This window comes from Salvelinus alpinus, chromosome 9 (genome assembly GCF_045679555.1).
Source record: "Salvelinus alpinus chromosome 9, SLU_Salpinus.1, whole genome shotgun sequence".
NCBI classification, from domain to species: domain Eukaryota; kingdom Metazoa; phylum Chordata; class Actinopteri; order Salmoniformes; family Salmonidae; genus Salvelinus; species Salvelinus alpinus.
This window is the reverse complement of record NC_092094.1, coordinates 62,895,203-62,914,953: the sequence shown is the minus strand read 5'-3', so window position 1 is coordinate 62,914,953 and position 19,751 is coordinate 62,895,203. Positions and strand designations below refer to the sequence as shown.

The window sequence follows — 19,751 nt, the reverse complement described above, 5'->3', positions numbered from 1 at the left end:
CATCATTCGTATCCTATTAGGCTACTACTGTTGGTCCCAGGTGTCGTTGTCATCCTGACCTTCTCAACTCCTAGGACCCTCTCTGGATTTGATCACTTTTTCTTTCTGCTTAAAAGTATGAAGTGTTTCTCTGGGGCTTGCTAGAGTGAGGGTAAATGCAGAAATAAAGCAACAATTGCCACAGGTCAGAGAAACAACTTTCATACTCCTGTGGCAGTATAAATACAATTATGTGAAACATTCAGTTTAATTGGAAGCTTCAGCGGCGTGCCATTTCAAATTTGACTTGATTTCTCTCAAATGTGTATTTTAATTTGTGCTCGTGGCACGCAAAGAGCGCGAGCGAGTGGGTTGAACGGTCAATTGAGACAATAGTGAAGAATTGTAAATGTGTTCTTCTATTTATATTGAACCTTGCTTATATTATGAATGGACATGCAACTTTGAGAGTTGGGTGCACAAAGGCTTCAAAACCCATGATCCTTTTCATGAACTTACAATATGTGACGAGGAGAATATCCAGTGGTACTTTCCCTCACTCTATAAATGCTGTATTCATTACAGCTCTAGCCACAAATGATAACCTATGCCGTTTCTGGGCTACAGGGATGGAGAGACTGCATTAAAAGTGATGACTGCAGAACATGAAGCTGAAAGGAGAAAATTACAAAATGGGTTTTCAAGGATGTGGTTTCCTGTCGCCACACGGGCCACATGGAAGTGTGACCTGGTATCCCTTGAAAACAGGAAGTGTTTGACCACTGAGCTCTCACAGATAACTGGTGTACATCTGTCTTGGTCCTCCTTGTTTGAATTGCCAGTAAGCGTAGCTATCTGGTTTGCTCCTCTGAATCATCATTTTTGTCATATAGTAGTTAGTTTAGTCATAATTCACTATAATGCAGCCACTAATTGTCCACTATAATAGCCCATGGCAATACAGCAAACAAGCTCTGATCATTGGTCAAAGCTGAATTACCTATCAAGCATTACCTACCGAGCATTAATTTAGTTATAGTAGTTATATTAACTACACTAAGGTACCAATCATTTACCTGGTTATTTCTGTTGACACTGCAAAATAAAGTTCAACCGTACTGTTTGGACTGAAATGTAACAAATGTGAATTCAGTTGAAAAGACCTGCCCAGCCCTAGCTCCGATGCAGATAGATCTCAGCATGGGGCCTGACTTTATGGCATTGTCAGTCCGTAGATCCCTTGTAAGCCTGGCTGATTGTAACTAGCAACTGCACAGAGCTGCAGTCCAAAAATAGGCCAGGGACATTTCTGACCACCTGGCCCCATAGACTCACAGGCTCAGCTGAGGATTTAGAGGAGCAGGGGAGCTCACTGCCCCTCAGTGGAGAGGAGTTAGTCTGCCTCTGACAGAGAAAACATTGCAATGCATTGCCACCTAATGGAGGGAAGGGAGCAGTGCTGTGTGTTTTTGTCACCTCTGAATACATGCATGGATTGGTTTAATTTCCATTTAGACTTTTTCATGCAAATGTGTCAGGTAAGAGTCAGCCCATGTACCCATTAAACCCACGTCCATCTTTGGATAAATTCAGCTCTTTTAATGTTTCAACCAGATCATGTGGGTGAACCAGTTGGGGCGGCAGGTAGCCTAGTGGTTAGAGTGTTGGACTAGTAACCGAAAGGTTGCCATATCAAATCCCCGAGCTGACAAGGTAAAAATATGTTGTTCTGCCTCTGAACAAGGCAGTTAACCCACTGTTCCTAGGCCATCATTGAAAATAAAAATGTGTTCTTAAATAAAAGTAAAATGAAAAATATATTGTTGTATACGTTCCAGTTTTAGTCGATTATGTTATATTATTAAAGGGAAACGTCACACCTAGACATTATTTGGGTTGTTTTTCCTTTCTCCCTACATAATTCTGCGTGATGAGTGTTTCAGACATAATTATGCACCATAGCGGTATTTTGGAATTTTCACACCCAGGAGAGTATATCCAATATCATCAAATCAAATTATATTGGTCAAATGTCCCGAATACAACAGGTGTAAACCTTACAGTGAAATGCTTACTTACAAGTCCTTAACCAACAATGCAGTTTCAAAACAATATAGATATGAATAAGAGATTAAAATAACAAGTAATTAAAGAGCACCAGTAAAATAAAAATAGTGAGACTATATACAGGTGGGTACCGATACAGAGTCAATGTGTGGGGGCACCGGTTAGTTGAGGTAGTATGTACATGTGGGTATAGTTATTAAAGTGACTATGCATAGATGATAACAGAGGGTAGCAGTGGTATAAAGAGGGGGGGGGAGGGGCACTGCAAATAGTCTGGGTAGCCATTTGACTAGATGTTCAAGAGTCTTATGGCTTGGGGGTAGAAGCTGTTTAGAAGCCTCTTGGACCTAGACTTGGCGCTTCGGTACCGCTTGTCATTTGATAGCAGAGAGAACAGTGTACGACTTGGGTGACTGGAGTCTTTGACAATTTTTGGGGCCTTCCTCTGACATCGCCTAGTATAGAGGTCCTGGATGTCAGGAAGCTTAGCCCCGGTGATGTACAGGGTCGTTCACACTACCCTCTGTAGCGCCTTATGGTCAGATGCCGAGCAGTTGCCATACCAGGCGGTAATGCAACCTGACAGGATGCTCTCGAAGGTGCAGCTGTAGAACTTTTTGAGGATCTGAGGAACCAGGCCAAATCTTTTCCTGCCGTCTTCACAACAGTCTTGGTGTGTTTGGACCATGATGGTTTGTTGGTGACTCCATTTCAGTCGCGTCAATCTTAATGGTTGACCTGTTCAGCCCTCCTTTTCCTATAGGTCCATTATCAGCTCCTTTGTCTTGCTCACATTGAGGGAAAGGTTGTTGTCCTGGCACCACACTGCCAGGTCTCTGACCACCTCCCTATAGGCTGTCGGTGATCAGGCCTACCACTGTTGTGTCATCAGCAAACTTAATGATGGTGTTGGAGTCGTATTTGGCAACGCAGTCGTGGGTGAACGGAGTACAGGAAGGGACTAAGGGGCCCCAGTGTTGAGGATCAGCGTGGCAGATGTGTTGTTGTCTACCACCTGGGGCGGCCCGTCAGGAAGTCCAGGATCCAGTTGCAAAGGAGGTGTTTGGTTCCAGGGTCCTTAGCTTAGTGATGAGCTTTGTGGGCACTATGGTGTTGAACGCTGAACAGTAGTGTGTGAACAGAATTATCACGTAGATGTTCCTTTTGTCCAGGTGGGAAAGGGCAGTGTGGAGTGCAATAGAGATTGCATCATCTGTGAATCTGTTGGGGCGGTATGCAAATTGGAGTGGGTCTAGGGTTTCTGGCATGATGGTGTTGATGTGAGCAATGCCTTTCAAATCAAATGTATTTATATAGCCCTTCTTTTATCAGCTGATTTCTCAAAGTGCTGTACAGAAATCCAGCCTAAAACCCCAAACAGCAAGCAATGCAGGTGCAGAAGCACGGTGGCTCGGAAAAACTCCCTAGAAAGGCCAAAACCTAGGAAGAAACCTAGAGAGGAACCAGGCTATGAGTGGTGGCCAGTCCTCTTCTGGCTGTGCCGGATGGAGATTATAACAGAACATGGCCAAGATGTTCAAATGTTCATAAATGACCAGCATGGTCAAATATTAATAATCACGGTAGTTGTCGAGGGTGCAACAAGTCAGCACCTCAGGAGTAAATGTCACTTTTCATAGCTGATCATTAAGAGTATCTCTACCACTCCTGCTGTCTCTAGAGAGTTGAAAACAGCGGGTCTGGGACAGGTAGCACGTCCGGTGAACAGGTCAGGGTTCCATAGCCGCAGGCAGAACAGTTGAAACTGGAGCAGCAACATGGCCAGGTGGACTGGCGACAGCAAGGAGTCATCATGCCAGGTAGCCCTGAGGCATGGTCCTTGGGCTCAGGTCCTCCGAGAGAGAGAAAGAAAGAAAGAAGGAGAATTAGAGAGAGCATACTTAAATTCACACAGGACACCGGATAAGACAGGAGAAGTACTCCAGATATAACAGACTGACCCTAGCCCCCCGACACATAAACTACTGCAGCATAAATACTGGAGGCTGAGACAGGAGGGGTCAGGAGACACTGTGGCCCCATCCGATGATACCCCCGGACAGGGCCAAACAGGCAGGATATAACCCCACCCACTTTGCCAAAGCACAGCCCCCACACCACTAGAGGGATATCTTCAACCACCAACTTACCATCCTGAGATAAGGCCGAGTATAGCCCACAAAGATCTCCGCCACGGCACAACCCAAGGGGGGGCGCCAACCCAGACAGGAAGATCACGTCAGTGACTCAACCCACTCAAGTGACGCACCCCTCCTAGGGACGGCATGGAAGAGCACCAGTAAGCCAGTGACTCAGCCCCTGTAATAGAGTTAGAGGCAGAGAATCCCAGTGGAGAGAGGGGAACAGGCCAGGCAGAGACAGCATGGGCGGTTCGTTGCTCCAGAGCCTTTCCGTTCACCTTCACACTCCTGGGCCAGACTACACTCAATCATATGACCTACTGAAGAGATGAGTCTTCAGTAAAGACTTAAAGGTTGAGACCGAGTCTGCGTCTCTCACATAGGTAGGCAGACCATTCCATAAAAATTTAGCTTTATAGGAGAAAGCCCTGCCTCCAGCTGTTTGCTTAGAAATTCAAAGCACTTCATTTCTACCGACGTGAGTGCTACGGGGCGGTAATCATTTAGGCAGGTTACCTTAGTGTTCTTAGGCACAGGGACTATGGTGGTCTGTTTGAAAGATGTAGGTATTACATACTTGGCCAGGGAGAGGTTGAAAATGTCAGTGAAGACACTTGCCAGTTGGTCCGCGCATGCTTTGAGTGCACGTCCTGGTAATCCGTCTGGCCCCGCGGCTTTGTGAATGTTGACCTGTTTTTAGGTCTTGCTCACATCGGCTTCGGAGAGCGTGATCACACAGTCGTCCGGAACAGCTGGTGCTCTCATGCATGCTTCAGTGTTGCTTGCCTCAAAGCGAGCATAAAAGGCATTTATCTCGTCTGGAAGGCTCGCATCACTGGACAGCCAACAAGAGCTCAAGACTGTTGGAAAAGCATTCCAGGTGAAGCTTGTTGAGAGAATGCCAAGAGTGTTCAAAGCTGTCATCAAGGCACAGGGACACTACTTTGAAGAATCTCATCTTATAGAATATATTTTGATTTGTTTAACACATTTTTGGTTGCTACATGATTCCATGTGTTATTTCATCGGTTTGATGTCTTCACTATTATTCTACAATGTAGAAAATAGTAAAAATAAAGTAAAACCCTTGAATGAGTAGGTGTGTCCAAACTTTTGACTGGTACTGTATTTGTGTAGCAGAAAAACTGTAAAAAAAACAAAGATATGTGTCCACTGAAGGGCGGTTGGTGGATGGGTTAATACAAAAAAGGGAATCTATTGGTAGATGGCAACAACAACAAAAAGCAGACATTCAATATCCCTGGTAAAGTTATGGTGTATTACTTTGGATGTTGTATCAATACACCTAGTCAATACAAAGATCAAGGAGTTCAGAGATTTCACAAAGTGGCGGATGGTGACTTTAAAAAAGTTGTGTTGTAGTATGCTATCATGTGCATATATCATGGGCATTAATGACTATTTATTTTCAATTGAAAATGTTATTTTCATGCCAGCAGTCGTACCACGTCACAACCAATACAGTAGCAACAAAACTGGGTGAACAATATAATGGATATCAATCACTCACAGCTCATTGTTTTATGCGTTTTGCCTTATTTTACTCTTAAATGACACTTACAATGTTGTACATATGTGCCTTTTGTACATTTTCCATTTATCTCAGGTGGGCTTCAAGGGTACAGTAGCAGAAAAAGCACCCACTCTATACAGAATGGAAATGGAAATGAATATTGTTCAATGTGATCAATACTAACTTTGCATAATATTGTGGTATACAGTATTGTGTATATTTATACCCCATACCATTGGTTTCCAAATATTTTATGAGTAAACATAAACTACCGGTCAAAAGTTTTAGAACACCTACTCATTCAAGGGTTTTTCTTTATTTTTACTATTTACTACATTGTAGAATAATAATGAAGACATCAAAACTATGAAATAACACATATGGAATCATGTAACCAAAAGTGTTAAACAAATCAAAATATATTTTATATTTGAGATTCTTCAAATGGCAACATTTTGCCTTGATGAGAGCTTGGCACACACTTGGCATTCTCTCAACCAGCTTCACCTGGAATGCTTTTCCAACAGTCTTGAAGGAGTTCCCACATGCTGAGCCCTTTCGGCTGTTTTTCCTTTACTCTGCGGTCCGACTCATCCCAACCATCTCAATTGGGTTGAGATCGGTTGATTGTGGAGGCCAGGTCATACAGCACTCCATCACTCTCCTTCTTGGTAAAATAGCCCGTACACAGCCTGGAGGTGTGTTGGGTCATTGTTCTGTTGAGTAACAAATGGTAGTCCCACTAAGCGCAAACCAGATGGGATGGCATGGCATATCGCTGCAGAATGTTGTTATCCTTGAATTATAAATAAATCACAGACAGTGTCACCAACAAAGGACCCCCACACCATCACACCACCACCTCCATGCTTTACGGTGGGAAATACACATACCGAGATCATCCGTTCACCCACACCGCGTCTCACAAAAACACGGCGGTTGGAACCAAAAATCTACAATTTGGACTCCAGACCATAGGACAAATTTCTACCCATCTAATGTCCATTGCTCGTGTTTCTTGGCCCAAGCAAGTCTCTTCTTGTTGGTGTCCTTTAATAGTGGTGTCCTTTAGTAGTGGTTTCTTTGCAGGAATTTGACCATTTAAGGCCTGATTCACGCAGTCTCTGAACAGTTGATGTTGAGATGTGTCTGTTACTTTATATCTGTGAAGCATTTATTTGGACTGCAATTTCTGAGGCTGGTGACTAATGAACTTATCCTCTGCAGATGAGGTAACTCTGGGTCTTCCATTCCTGTGGTGGTCCTCATGAGAGCCAGTTTCACCATAGCGCTTGATGGTTATTGCGACTGCACTTGAAAAACGTTCAAAGTTTTTGACATTTTCCATATTGTCTGACCTTCATGTCTTAAAGTAATGATGGACTGTTGTTTCTCTCTGCTTATTTGAGCTGTTCTTGTCATAATATGGACTTGGTCTTTTACCAAATAGGGCTTTCTTCTGTATACTCCCCCTACCTTGTCACAAAACAACTGATTGGCTCAAACGCATAAAACAAATCCACAAATTAACTTTTAAGAAGGCACACCTGTTAATTCAAATGCATTTCAGGTGACTACCTCATGAAGCTGGTTGAGAGAATGCCAAGAGTGCAAAGCTGTCATCAAGGCAAATGGTGGCTATTTAAAGAATCTCAAATATAAAATATATAGAAAATACTTTTCTTGGTAACTACATGATTCCATCTGTTATTTCATAGTTTTTGATGTCTTCCCTATTATTCTACAATGTAGAACATTTTTTTAAATTAAGAAAACCCTTGAATGAGTATGCTTCTAAAACTTTTGACCGGTAGTGTAGTTTTGTCTTCACCCTTAGTCCTTGCTGTTGATTTATGGGGGAGATCTCTATATAAATGTAGTCCTGCTTTGTGGCATACACATGAAATTGTGTCGTTCTGAAATTTATCCGTAGTGTTTTATTCCAATACGTTTGCAGTGGACAGGTAGTCATTGATGCAAAAGGTTGACGCATATCAGGGATAAAAGACCTACAAGTAGTGGACAAAAATGGGAGCAAATGAAGGACAAGGAGATTACTATTGGCTACTACTCATGCAGTTAGAGCTGGGGCGTTGTCTGTGCGGCATGTAGTTTAGGGGTGCGAGAAGTGAACCAGAAACCGGAGGGTTTCCAGTTTGAATCCAGGACCGATGGGAATGACATCTGGCATGAAGTGAGCTGGCAACCGGAAGGTTGCCGGTGTCAAAGCATTAGATGCCATTTCCTGCCGTTGTGCCCTTGAGCAAGGCACTTAACTACCCCACAACAACAGCTTCCAGGGCGCCCAGTGTGGCAGCTCCTCTCCAAAAAACCTGTATATGTATGTATGCATGTGTCTTACGCAGTGGTTGGGTTAAAAGCGAGCGTGTCATTTCAGTTGGACCTTGTGTGCAATTGACCAATAAAGTAATCTTGATGTTGTTGTCCCTCATTCACCAAATGTACTGTACCCTTTGTTATACAACAGTCGAGAGGGAGATTTGAAACTGTCTTGACACCGACTTTAGGAAGACAAGTTGAACTAATTAACATGAAAATATGTACAGCAAATGTGAACCAGCTTTCAAATAATTCATTTAAAGTTGGTCTTTGTGCATGGCGTCTTATCCACAGAGGTCCCGGTGTGTGTGTGCAGGTTTTCGTTCTAGCCAAGCAGTAACACACCGTCTTGATTGAAGTGTGATTAGTTGATTTGTTTAAGAGGTATGTACTGGTTGGCAAGAACAAAAACCTCTGTGGATATGAATGGTACTACCATGAATAGTAATGATCCATATATTTTCACTTTAGAGGAAGTGATTAGAATTTTAAGCTTACATAAGAAATGTCCATTTGTAAGTTTTCAACATTTGGAAAATAATAAAAATGTATTATTTCAAAGTTGGGCTTTATTGTAACACCCATGGGCTTAAAGTGTACATTCGGTAGTCATTAAGCCATGCCTGGACATATTTTATCAAATATTATTACCTATCGAAAAAATTGTCATTAAGCCATGCCTGGACATATTTTATCAAATATTATTACCTATCGAAAAAATTGTAAGTAAAGTCATAAAACCTCACATGAGCGATTCATCTTTCATTTTAGGGCTGTATACGTTAGGCACTTACCCTCTTTATGTTTGAATATCTTTTGTTTGTTGCCCTTTTCAAAATGTGTGAAAATTCAAATATTTATTACATGATTTCATCATATTGGCTACTTAAAAAAAAAAAATACATTGAATATGCTGTGTTCATGTCAAGTATACTGAATTAAACAAACTTTATACAAAAGGTTTTATGCTGAAACAATTAAATAGATATAAACAAAATGTTGTGAGATGACAGTTTAATAATGCCATGTTTCATTTCCTTTCAGGCTGAGTCTCTCTGCTAGGTCTGAGGGTTAACCGGAAGGCAGCGGTGCTGTAGAAGAGTCCATTCTCCTGCCTTTGTGGTTCCCATGGAGGGGTTTCCTGTCCACTGACCCACCGTGCTGCCTCACCAGGACAGCAGCCATGTCCGCCTGCAACACCTTCACGGAGCACGTGTGGAAACCAGGCGAGTGCAAGAACTGCTTTAAGCCCAAGAGCCTGCACCGCCTGGCTGAGGGTGGCCTGAAGAAGATTGCCCCCGAGCAACCCTCCCAACAACAGAGCCAACCCCCTGCTGGAACTAGACCCAACGGTAACAGCTCCCAGAGGGGAGGCGGTGACAGCGTCTCAGCCCGCTCTGGCCACTTCCGCCCTCCCGTGGCTAAGAAGCCCACAATCGCTGTCAAGCCCACCATGATGCTGTCCTGCTCTTCGGCTGACCTGGACTTGGAGGGCAACCTACATCGGCCACCAGACGCTGGTGAACCCGGCAAAACCTCTGCCTTTACCGTCTGGACCCGCAATGGGATGAACCACAAGAAGCCTGGCGGGCCTAACAACAATGAAGGGGAATATGCCGGGGAGGAGTTTGAGAGTTACAGGCAGCGCAGTCGGCGTGCACCCCGTGGGAATGACAATGGTTTGACTGACATGCTCAAGGAGATTGCGGGCCTGGGCTCTGGCCCTAGCCCCAGCCCCTTGTCCGGGTCGAAGGACCTCTTTTTGGGGCGCATCAGCAGCTCCTTCCAGCGCTCTTTAGAGAGAGGACTCCCCGCTTCTGGTTGCTTGGCCATTGGGAGCAGCAACAGCAGTGGAGGGGCTGCCCAAAAGCGGGTGTCCCTCAGCAACAGTATGGAGGTCATCAGCACCGAAGGAGGGCGCTTCTGCTACCCTGAGTTCTCCAGTGAAGGAGAGGATGATGATGAGGATGAAGATGACGAAAGTGAAGTTAACGATGACGATGAACACGAGAGCTGGGATGAGAGTGACGAGGAACTTCTAGCCATGGAGATCCGTATGCGGGGCCAGCCGCGCTTCGCCAACTTCCGTGCCGCCACACTCTCCCCAGTCCCCTTTGCCCAGGGGAAGAAGTGGAACACTGTACCGTTACGTAACCGCTCACTCCAGAGGATCTGCGCAGTGGACTACGATGACAGTTATGATGAGATCCTTAATGGATACCCCTCCACAGACTCCAATGGAGGCCACGGTCTCCTTCCGTACGGCCCTGGTGACCTGCAGGGCAGCGGCTTTCTCTCCAATTCGGAGTGCACCACTTCTCCAGAGTCCTCATCATCGCTGCCGGAGGACGTACGCACCACTTCCAGCTGCAGTAGCAGTGCTCCCTGTGGCCCCTTGAGAAACGGTCTGCACTCCCCCTCAGCTTTCAGAACACCGGCCCTCCAGGCTGCTGGTACAGACAAGGAACAACAGACCCAGAAAGCTGTCAGTCCACCCAAGGTCACGGAAACCCACAAGGCTGTTCTCGCCATCCAATTGGAGGATCAGGACAGCAGGGAGGGCTTACCTATGCCTCATGCTCTTCCCGGGCAGCCAGTGACGATCAGCTTCAGCCCCACAGAGGAGCAAGCCAAACCTTACCGTGTGGTTAACCTGGAGAAGCATCTTATCTGTAAGCCCTACACAGTGGTGGACGTGTCTGCATCCATGGCTAACCCAGAGGAACAAAACCAAGAACGCACTCCCAAACAGCCAAAGACTCCCATTAGCCCCTCTTCCTACCCCATCTCCCCCTTAGGCCAGCCTCTGTCTCCAGCCTCACCCATGTCCCCATTATCTCCCATCTCCCCCACATCCGCCACACCGTTTGTCTTCCAGGGCAAGGCCAGCAAGAAACCAGGTGCTATCCGCTACCAGGAGGTGTGGACGTCTAGCACCAGTCCCCGTCAGAAGATCGCCAAAGTGGATCTGGAGTCCACTGGAGCATCTGGCCCTGCCGTCCCACCTCGCCACTGCAGCCACAAGTCGGCCCCAACCTCTCCCATTGCTGGCCTCTCCTCCTCTCGGACTGTACCTGTGAAATCCCCTAACCTGTCCGAGATCAAGTTCAACAGCTACAACAATGCAGGGATGCCCCCCTTCCCCATCATCATCCGGGATGATACCACATACTCCCGCAGATCCAAGAACGCCGTCAAGGTGCCTATCGTCATCAACCCAAGTGCTTACGACAACCTGGCGGTGTATAAGAGCTTCCTGGGTCTAAGCGGGGAGATGCCTCAAACAAAGGAAGGGAGAGTGGCTAGCCACACTTATGAGGAGATCGGCTCCTCAGAGAGTGTCCAACCTTCTCCTACAGAGAAAACTATTGGTAAAGCGGCATCAGAGAAAGCTGCTGCTGAAGAAAGGAAAGCCGCTGCAGCAGCCCTGATAAGCCAGGAGCTAACCGCTAGAACCTCTAAAGACTTGGCTATAGCTGCGAGCACGGCTGCTGGTTCTCTTTCTCCTTCAGCTGCCACATCGATTGCTGTTCCAATTCCTCTCACTGTCGCTGCCATCTTGGCCAAAAGCAGCTCCAGTTCAGCCACTAGTGGGCGCACTCGCAAGATCAGTGGGGAAACAACATCCAGCAAAGAGGGGAGCACTGACCTCCCTCTGTCATCATCAGGCACTGGGACGGGCCACCGGGAGAAGGCCAGCACTGTGTTGTCCCAGATCGTTGCCTCTATCCAGCCCCCACAGTCTCCCCCAGAGTCACCTTCCCCACATTCTAAAGCCTGCAGTGTCGAGGGGCTGTATGCCCTCCCACCCAACGCCACCAAAGAAACACTCAGTCGACCCAAGTCTCTCTTCTCCTCCACTGACAGCTGCCTGTCCAAACCCAGGAAGGACACACCCTCTAAACAGCTGCCCAAATCCCAGAGTGCCTCAGCAGCCGTGCCCCTGTCCAGCCCCACAAAGTCAGAGCCCAACGCTCCATTCCCCCCTCCCAGATCCACCTCTTCCCCATACTACGCCTCCAACATCCTTCAGAGACACTTTGGCCACTGGACCAAGCCTGCCGCCTCCAGCTCCCCCTCGCGCCCCTGTGATGTAGAGACCAGCCCGGGTGGAGGGGAGGGGAGACGGGTGGCGGCAGAGAGCGCCAAGCCCAAACGCTGGATCTCCTTCAAGAGCTTCTTCCGCCGGCGGAAGGATGAGGACGAACAGCGGGAGAAGGCACAGAAGGAGACGAAGAAGGGCAAGCTGGTGGGGCTGGACGGGACGGTCATCCACATGCTGCCACCTCCGCCCATCCAACGCCACCACTGGTTCTCTGAGGCCAAGAACGAGGACCCCAGTCAGAAACCCACAATCATATTCACCTACAAGCCAGACGGCAGCGCCTCCGGTGACTGGGAGGGGGAACTGCGGGTGGAGGAATGCAGAGAAACGTCTCTGCTGTCCCCAGAGGAGAGCCAAGACATCAGACCATCTACCACCGGGACTGCCCTCCACTGCAAGGCCATCAGGTAATTGATTTAAATCTGTCTTTAAAAAAGCAAATTTCTCTTGTTTCTGTTAGTCCTTGCTCAGGAAAATTGAATTGTTTAAAAATGTTCTCTATACTGACTTATAAGCCCCCTTGTTATTTGTAAGCAGCACGCTTTATGATAAGACTTATATTTGTACAGGGCATTATTGGGTAATATACTGTTTGAGATGGGTACTTTGGCCATCCATCAAATGCAGTTAATTGAGCTATGCCAGTAGGACCGGGCGGCACAGTGATGAGAGGTGGCAACGTCTTCAGTTGAATCAGGACGGATTGTGACTTGTTAATTAGCAAGGCTGTAATCTACACTTTACTGGCCTATTCAAACACACAGATTGTGTCCCAAATGGCACCCTATTCCCTTTTTAGGGCACAACTTTTGAGCTGGGCCCAGTTAATCTCATCTCAAACAACAGTGTTGCATGACCAGGGTTGGAGAGTAATGGATTACATGTAACTGATCACACAAAAAAATAGAATATTGTAGAATACAGCTAAAATATTGTAATCAGATTACAGATACTTTTGAAAAATTTGATTACTTCTCGGATTACTTTGAAATTCAGAAAGGATGTTTGAAATAATTATTTGACACCTTTCTGTTTTTTCTCAATGGCATTCATATCAGCATTGAAAAAAGGCTCACATTTAAATTGGTCAGAGAGCACTATGATGACACACCAAATTTGCTTGATGGATTGCGGGGAAAGACCAGGAATCGGCTTTTGTGTGCTACAGTCCAAGCTAGTTCTTCCAATGGTGTGACTGCTGTCGGCATCCAAAGATTATCCAACTTGAATAAACGTTTGGAGGTAAGGTGTAGTCTACGGGCGACACGGATACTACTTATTATTGATATCTACATAGCGCATTGATGTGAATCACACTTCTATTTGCGGCTGAAGGATTGTGGTTGTTGTGAATGGCTGTTGACAAATTTATATTTGTATTTTAACAAAATAATGGTTGAATTGAAGATGTTTAAGCTGCCTATCAATCATTGTTTTTGCGACCAGTGGACAGCCAGTGAAAAATGTGCTCTCTTCAAATCAATGAATCAAACTAAGCTTTATTTATACAGCACATTTCAAACATGGAATGCAACACAATGTGCTTCAAAGGAAGAAACTAAAAGCAATGGAAATAAAAACTGAAATATTTACGACACAACAAACGTAAGAGGATAAAAAACAAAATAATAAAAATGTAAACTGAACGACTAAAAGGCACCCTAAGGAAAAGCAAAGCTAAATTGATGTGTTTTAAGATCTCTTTTAAATATGTCCACCGTTTCGGCCCCCCCTCAGGTTCTCGGGCAGGCTATTCCAGAGGCTGGGGGCATAGTAACTAAAGGCTGCCTGTCCATGCATCTTGGTCCTAGTCTTTGGGATAGTTAAAGGCCAGAGGACCTGAGGGACCTACTGGGTATATCACTTAAAAGCATGTCTGACATGTATTGGAGTGCATAATCGTGGATTGATTTTAAAACCAATAGAAGAATCTTGAAATTAGTTTTAAAACTCACAGGCAGCCAGTGCAGACCCTTTAAAACCGGTGTAATGTGTGCTCTATGTCTGGTCTTGGTCAGTACCCGTGCTGCAGCATTCTGTATGTTTTGCAGTCGACCAATGGCTTTCTTGGGTAGACCAGACAGGAGATCATTAAAGTAGTCAAGCCTGCTTGCAATAAAAGCATGGATTTGTCTCTCTGTATCAGCCCGAGAGCACCATGGCAATGTTCCTCAGGTGGTTAAAAAGCTATTTTGGTCACATTCCTAATATGTTATTCGATATTGAGGTCAGAATCTAAAATACACCTAGGTTTTTTACCTGGTGTTTTAAAATGTGCGTCCAGATTCTCTCTCTTTGATGTGGCTCCAACAATAAGTACATCGGTCTTGTCTTGATTTAGCTGGAGGAAGTTGTGAGCCATCCAATATTTAAATCACTAATACTGTCTAATTTATCTGTGGAGTTAAAATTCTCTGGTTACACAGAAATGTAAAGTTGTGTATAGTCTGTGTAGCAGTAACAATCAATGCTGTGCTCTCTGATAACGCTGCCAAGGGGTAACATACATACACTGAACAGTACCGAACCCAAAATCAAACCTTGTGGAACGCCACATCAGATATGTGTTTTCTGAGTTATGTTCAACAAGGGTGATGACAAACTCTTGACCGGTTAAGTAGGTCCTAAACCAATTTAGAACTGGACCAGAGAGGACAACACACCTCTCCAGTCTGTCAGAAGGACATCATGGTCAACAGTGTCAAATGCAGCACTTAAATCCAAGAGTACAAGGACAGAGAGCTGTTTGGCATCTGTGTTGGCTCTAAGATCGTGTACCACTTTAACTAAGACTGTCTCTGTGCAGCTAAGAGTTGAAGAATTCAATTGACTTTTTTTTCAGAAGGGGTTTCACCATAGCAGTTTTTAACAATAGCTTGCACTTCAGATATGCAATTAAAAACTGTTTTGAAGAAGGTGGTGGGGATAGGATCAAGAAGGCAGGTAGAAGGCTTATGTTGTGATATCACTTTCCTGACCATGTCTGTGTCAACCAGGGAAAATAAATCCACAGTGGCTTTGCATGACAGGCTAGGGCACATATCATCAAACTTCTCATCAGGTCTTGCTTGACTGATACCCAGCCTAATGGTTATCTTATCTCTAAAAAATGTCGCAAACACATCACATTTAGATGTGGGAAAAAGTACTCACAGGCTTGTGGGGGTCGGATTTATCAGGCCATCAATGGTGGAGAAGAGCACTAATAGTGATCAAGTTAGAAAAATGAGCCCGTCTGGCATTTCTAATTGACTTGTCTTATACGCCAAGTTGCTCTCTCAGATATCATAATGGACCTTCAACTTTGACTGTCTCCACTTCCGCTCTGCCTTTCTGTAATTTCTCTTTAATTGATTAGTTTCCTCACTCATCCAAGGGGCTCTCTGTTTGGATGTGGCCTCATTCAATTTGACTGGAGCTATGGCATCAATGGTTGCCCTTAATTTAATATTGAAGTTATCAACTAAATCATCACAAGACTGAGTATAGGTGGTGGAGTGTTGTTCATACACTCAATCTGTAGCAACCCTGTCTTTATGAATGTGGATATTTACGTTGCCACTTCGGAATGCTCTTGTGGCACAGTTGATGCCACGCAGGGCTACGGGCCAGAAGGTTGAGGGTTCGCTGACCGCCACAGACGAGCTCACTCTCCCTGCCTGTTTCATTACTTCACTATCAGAGCCAGTATCGAAGGCTTGGTTTGACCATCTCTGAATGTCATTCAACTTTTTTGGTGTTTTGTAACAGTTGTCTCTTTCCATTCGCCAATTGCCGCTGCACAGTGTTTCAATTGATTTGATTTGTCATTCAAAAAATACATGTACACAAATCATTTTTAAAGTGACTGGGATTGCACAATAAAGTCGTACTTATTACCATTGTGTTCCCTACATTTGCTGTAGCATTTGCTACAGTGTAATACAGACTAAATGGGAGTCTAATTTGAACATCTCCATCTGGCTTTCGGGGGTCACCTTATTTTTTAATTGTAAAGATTATTATATATATATTTTTTGCTGTAGAGTTTTAAAAGAGCATATCGATTGAATATTGTTGCTTTAAATCGGTGCGCACGCGAGAGTTCTGTCATTGTCTTTCTCGCTCTCCATCAATTCTATTCAAATTGCATCCAAAATAGATTATCCTGTTTAAAATATATACACTGCTAAAAAAAATAAAGGGAACACTTAAACAACACAATGTAACTCCAAGTCAATCACACTTCTGTGAAATCAAACTGTCCACTTAAGAAGCAACACTGATTGACAATAAATTCCACATGCTGTTGTGCAAATGGAATAGACAAACGGTGGAAATTATAGGCAATTAGCAAGACACCCCCAATAAAGGAGTGGTTCTGCAGGTGGTGACCACAGACCACTTCTCAGTTCCTATGCTTCCTGGCTGATGTTTTGGTCACTTTTGAATGCTGGCGGTGCTTTCACTCTAGTGGTAGCATGAGACGGAGTCTTCAACCCACACAAGTGGCTCAGGTAGTGCAGCTCATCCAGGATGGCACATCAATGCGAGCTGTGGCAAGAAGGTTTGCTGTGTCTGTCAGCGTAGTGTCCAGAGCATGGAGGCGCTACCAGGAGACAGGCCAGTACATCAGGAGACGTGGAGGAGGCCGTAGGAGGGCAACAACCCAGCAGCAGGACCGCTACCTCCGCCTTTGTGCAAGGAGGAGCACTGCCAGAGCCCTGCAAAATGACCTCCAGCAGGCCACAAATGTGCATGTGTCAGCATATGGTCTCACAAGGGGTCTGAGGATCTCATCTCGGTACCTAATGGCGGTCAGGCTACCTCTGGCGAGCACATCAGATGACCTGGCCTCCACAATCCCCCGACCTCAACCCAATTGAGATGGTTTGGGATGAATTGGACCACAGAGTGAAGGAAAAGCAGCCAACAATTGCTCAGCATATAAGAAGTTTGGAACCACCAAGACTCTTCCTAAAGCTGGCCGCCCGGCCAAACAGTTCCTCTGTGGAGATGGGGGAACCTTCCAGAAGGACAACCATCTCTGCAGCGCTCCAGCAATCAGGCCTTTATGGTAGCGTGGCCAGACGGAAGCCACTTATCAGTAAAAGGCACATGACAGCCTGTTTGGAGTTTGCTAAAAGGCACTTAAAGACTCTCAGACCATGAGAAACAAGATTCTCTGGTCTGATGAAACCAATATTGATATTGGTTGATATTCCACCATGTATTTTCACAAATCTAATAAAACACTTGAATTCACTATCCTGTTTCAGAAATATTACTATCCATCTATGCGTTATTCTGTGAATGTTTAGATGCATTACCTATTGCTATACTCTCCTCTTCTGTCCTCTAAAAGGAGACCTAGCGTCAGTAGCCTGCGCTGGAAACCCTACGCTCTGACCTGTCTCAGCTGGAACTCCTAACTTTTTCTGAATAACCTGTCCCCCCCCAAAAAAAAATCAATGCGCAGGTTCTTTGAAGGGAGTACAGAGAAGACACTATTTTTGTAATGACATAGTAGATAATAATAATGCTAATTAGAAAAGTACGTTTCCTGAAGAAAATGCGGTGTGCTTGTTTTAAAGTTTTTATGGTTTTGAAAAGTTTAGAAAATGTTAATGTCTTTTTAATGTTTGTAGCTGAAATGGTTAAAAAGTGATATAATTTAAAATGTCTACCACTGTTTTTATTTTTGGCATTGAATCCATTACGTTTTATACCTGATTTATGCTAATTACCACAGTTAGGATAGCCAGAAGTTAGGATAGCCTTAACACAAGAAGGTCCGTTTGGTGTCTCTAGCTTGAACGGTTCAAGAGTTACTGTTGGTTAGTTATTTTATGCACATTTACATAGTTACATTTGATAATGATTTTTAAGAATTTGAAGTTAGGATAGCCTGAACATTTAAAAGTCGGTTTGGTGTCTCTAGCTTAAATGGTTCAGGAGTTACTGTTGGTGAGTTCTTTTATGCTAATTTGAGCAAATGTTTAAGATTTTGACGTTAGGACAGCCTGAACATGGGAACGTTGGTTTGGTGTCTCTAGCTTGAACAATTCAAGAGTTACAGTTGGTGAGTTATGTTATGCTAACTTACTCTAACTGAAAATGGTTATTGTTCCAAAAGTATGCATAGCTTGTCAAAGTATATTTGATACTATCTTATTTAGGCCAGTATGAACGGTGTAGGAGGAGATGGGCCGAGAACCTTTTCTTTATTTAACATTGAAGTCTATGGGCCTTTTTTTTCTACTGAAATGCATTGGGAGTTCATTTAAATATTCTTGTAGTTAAAGAAGTATAAATGGTATCGAAAATATTTTCTTACGCAATCAGAGTTGGGGCACTCTGGACATTTGAAGTTGGTTTCATGTTCATGGCTTAAATTGTTTAAGCTCGAGAGCATGTTAAATACATCAAATAATAACGTGCATATGTAAGAAATCTAGTTGTGCTTTGCCTTTAGCAAGTACACCGAAATAATGAATATGCAACTGGCCTGTAGACGGCTGTTGGTCAGCTGGAACACAGACATGAAATTGACCTTGCACACATTCAATCTCTAGCCTGCTTGTTGTAAATTGTGTTTGAATGTACGTTCCGTCGTTTTGACTCATTGCTGTCCTCAGACCTCTGTCTTCTTTTCAGCTAGTGCTGTAATAATAATGGACAGTTTTACATACTGTAGTGCATTCAGTGTATTTCCTGACCAGGACCTCGTGTCTGTCAGTCAAAACATTACACCATAGCCTTGACAGTTTTGATGTTGTCATTAGGGTGACCAGGGTTAATTTATTTACATTTTATTGAACCTTTATTTAACTAGGCAAGTCGGTTAAGAACAAATTCTTATTTTACAATGACGGCCTACCCCGGCCAAACCCTTCCCTAACCCGGACAACGCTACTGTAGGAAGAGTCTTGGTGGTTCCAAACTTCTCCCATTTAAGAATTTATTTATTTTTATTTATTTTTATTTTACCGTTATTTTACCAGGTAAGTTGACTGAGAACACGTTCTCATTTGCAGCAACGACCTGGGGAATAGTTACAGGGGAGAGGAGGGGGATGAATGAGCCAATTATAAACTGGGGATTATTAGGTGACCGTGATGGTTGAGGGCCAGATTGGGAATTTGGGAGTACTTGGGGACCTTCAATGTTTTGGTACCCTTCCTCAGATCTGTGCCTCGACACAATCCTGTCTCGGAGCTCTACGGACAATTCCTTCGACCTCATGGCTTGGTTTTTGCTCTGACATGCACAGTCAGGGACCTTATATAGACAGGTGTGCCTTTCCAAATCATGTCCAATCAATTGAATTTACAACAGTTGGACTCCAATGAAAGTTCTAGAAACATCTCAATGTTGATCAATGGAAACAGGATGCACCTGAGCTTAATTCCGAGTCTCATAGCAAAGGGTCTGAATACTTATGTAAATCAGGTATTTCTGTTTTTATTTTGATACATTTGCAAATAATTCTAAAAACCTGCTCCCGGGTTTTGTGTGTAGATTGCTAAGGGAAAAAAATGCAATACATTTTAGAATAAGGCTGTAACGTAACAAAATGTGGGTAAAAATTCAAGGGGTCTGAATA

General features: G+C 44.3%; 1 protein-coding gene across 2 annotated transcripts in view; it reads left to right on the top strand.

Annotated features, from left to right (window-relative positions):
* Positions 1 to 19,751, top strand: part of peak1 (pseudopodium-enriched atypical kinase 1) — a 260,008-nt gene that overhangs the window by 200,260 nt on the left and 39,997 nt on the right. For both annotated transcript variants that reach the window (XM_071326886.1, XM_071326887.1), the window contains one exon: positions 9,106 to 12,573. In XM_071326886.1, the coding sequence (XP_071182987.1) occupies positions 9,245 to 12,573 (3,329 nt within the window). In that variant the 5' untranslated portion in view covers positions 9,106 to 9,244. The remainder of the gene's footprint in view (positions 1 to 9,105; positions 12,574 to 19,751) is intronic.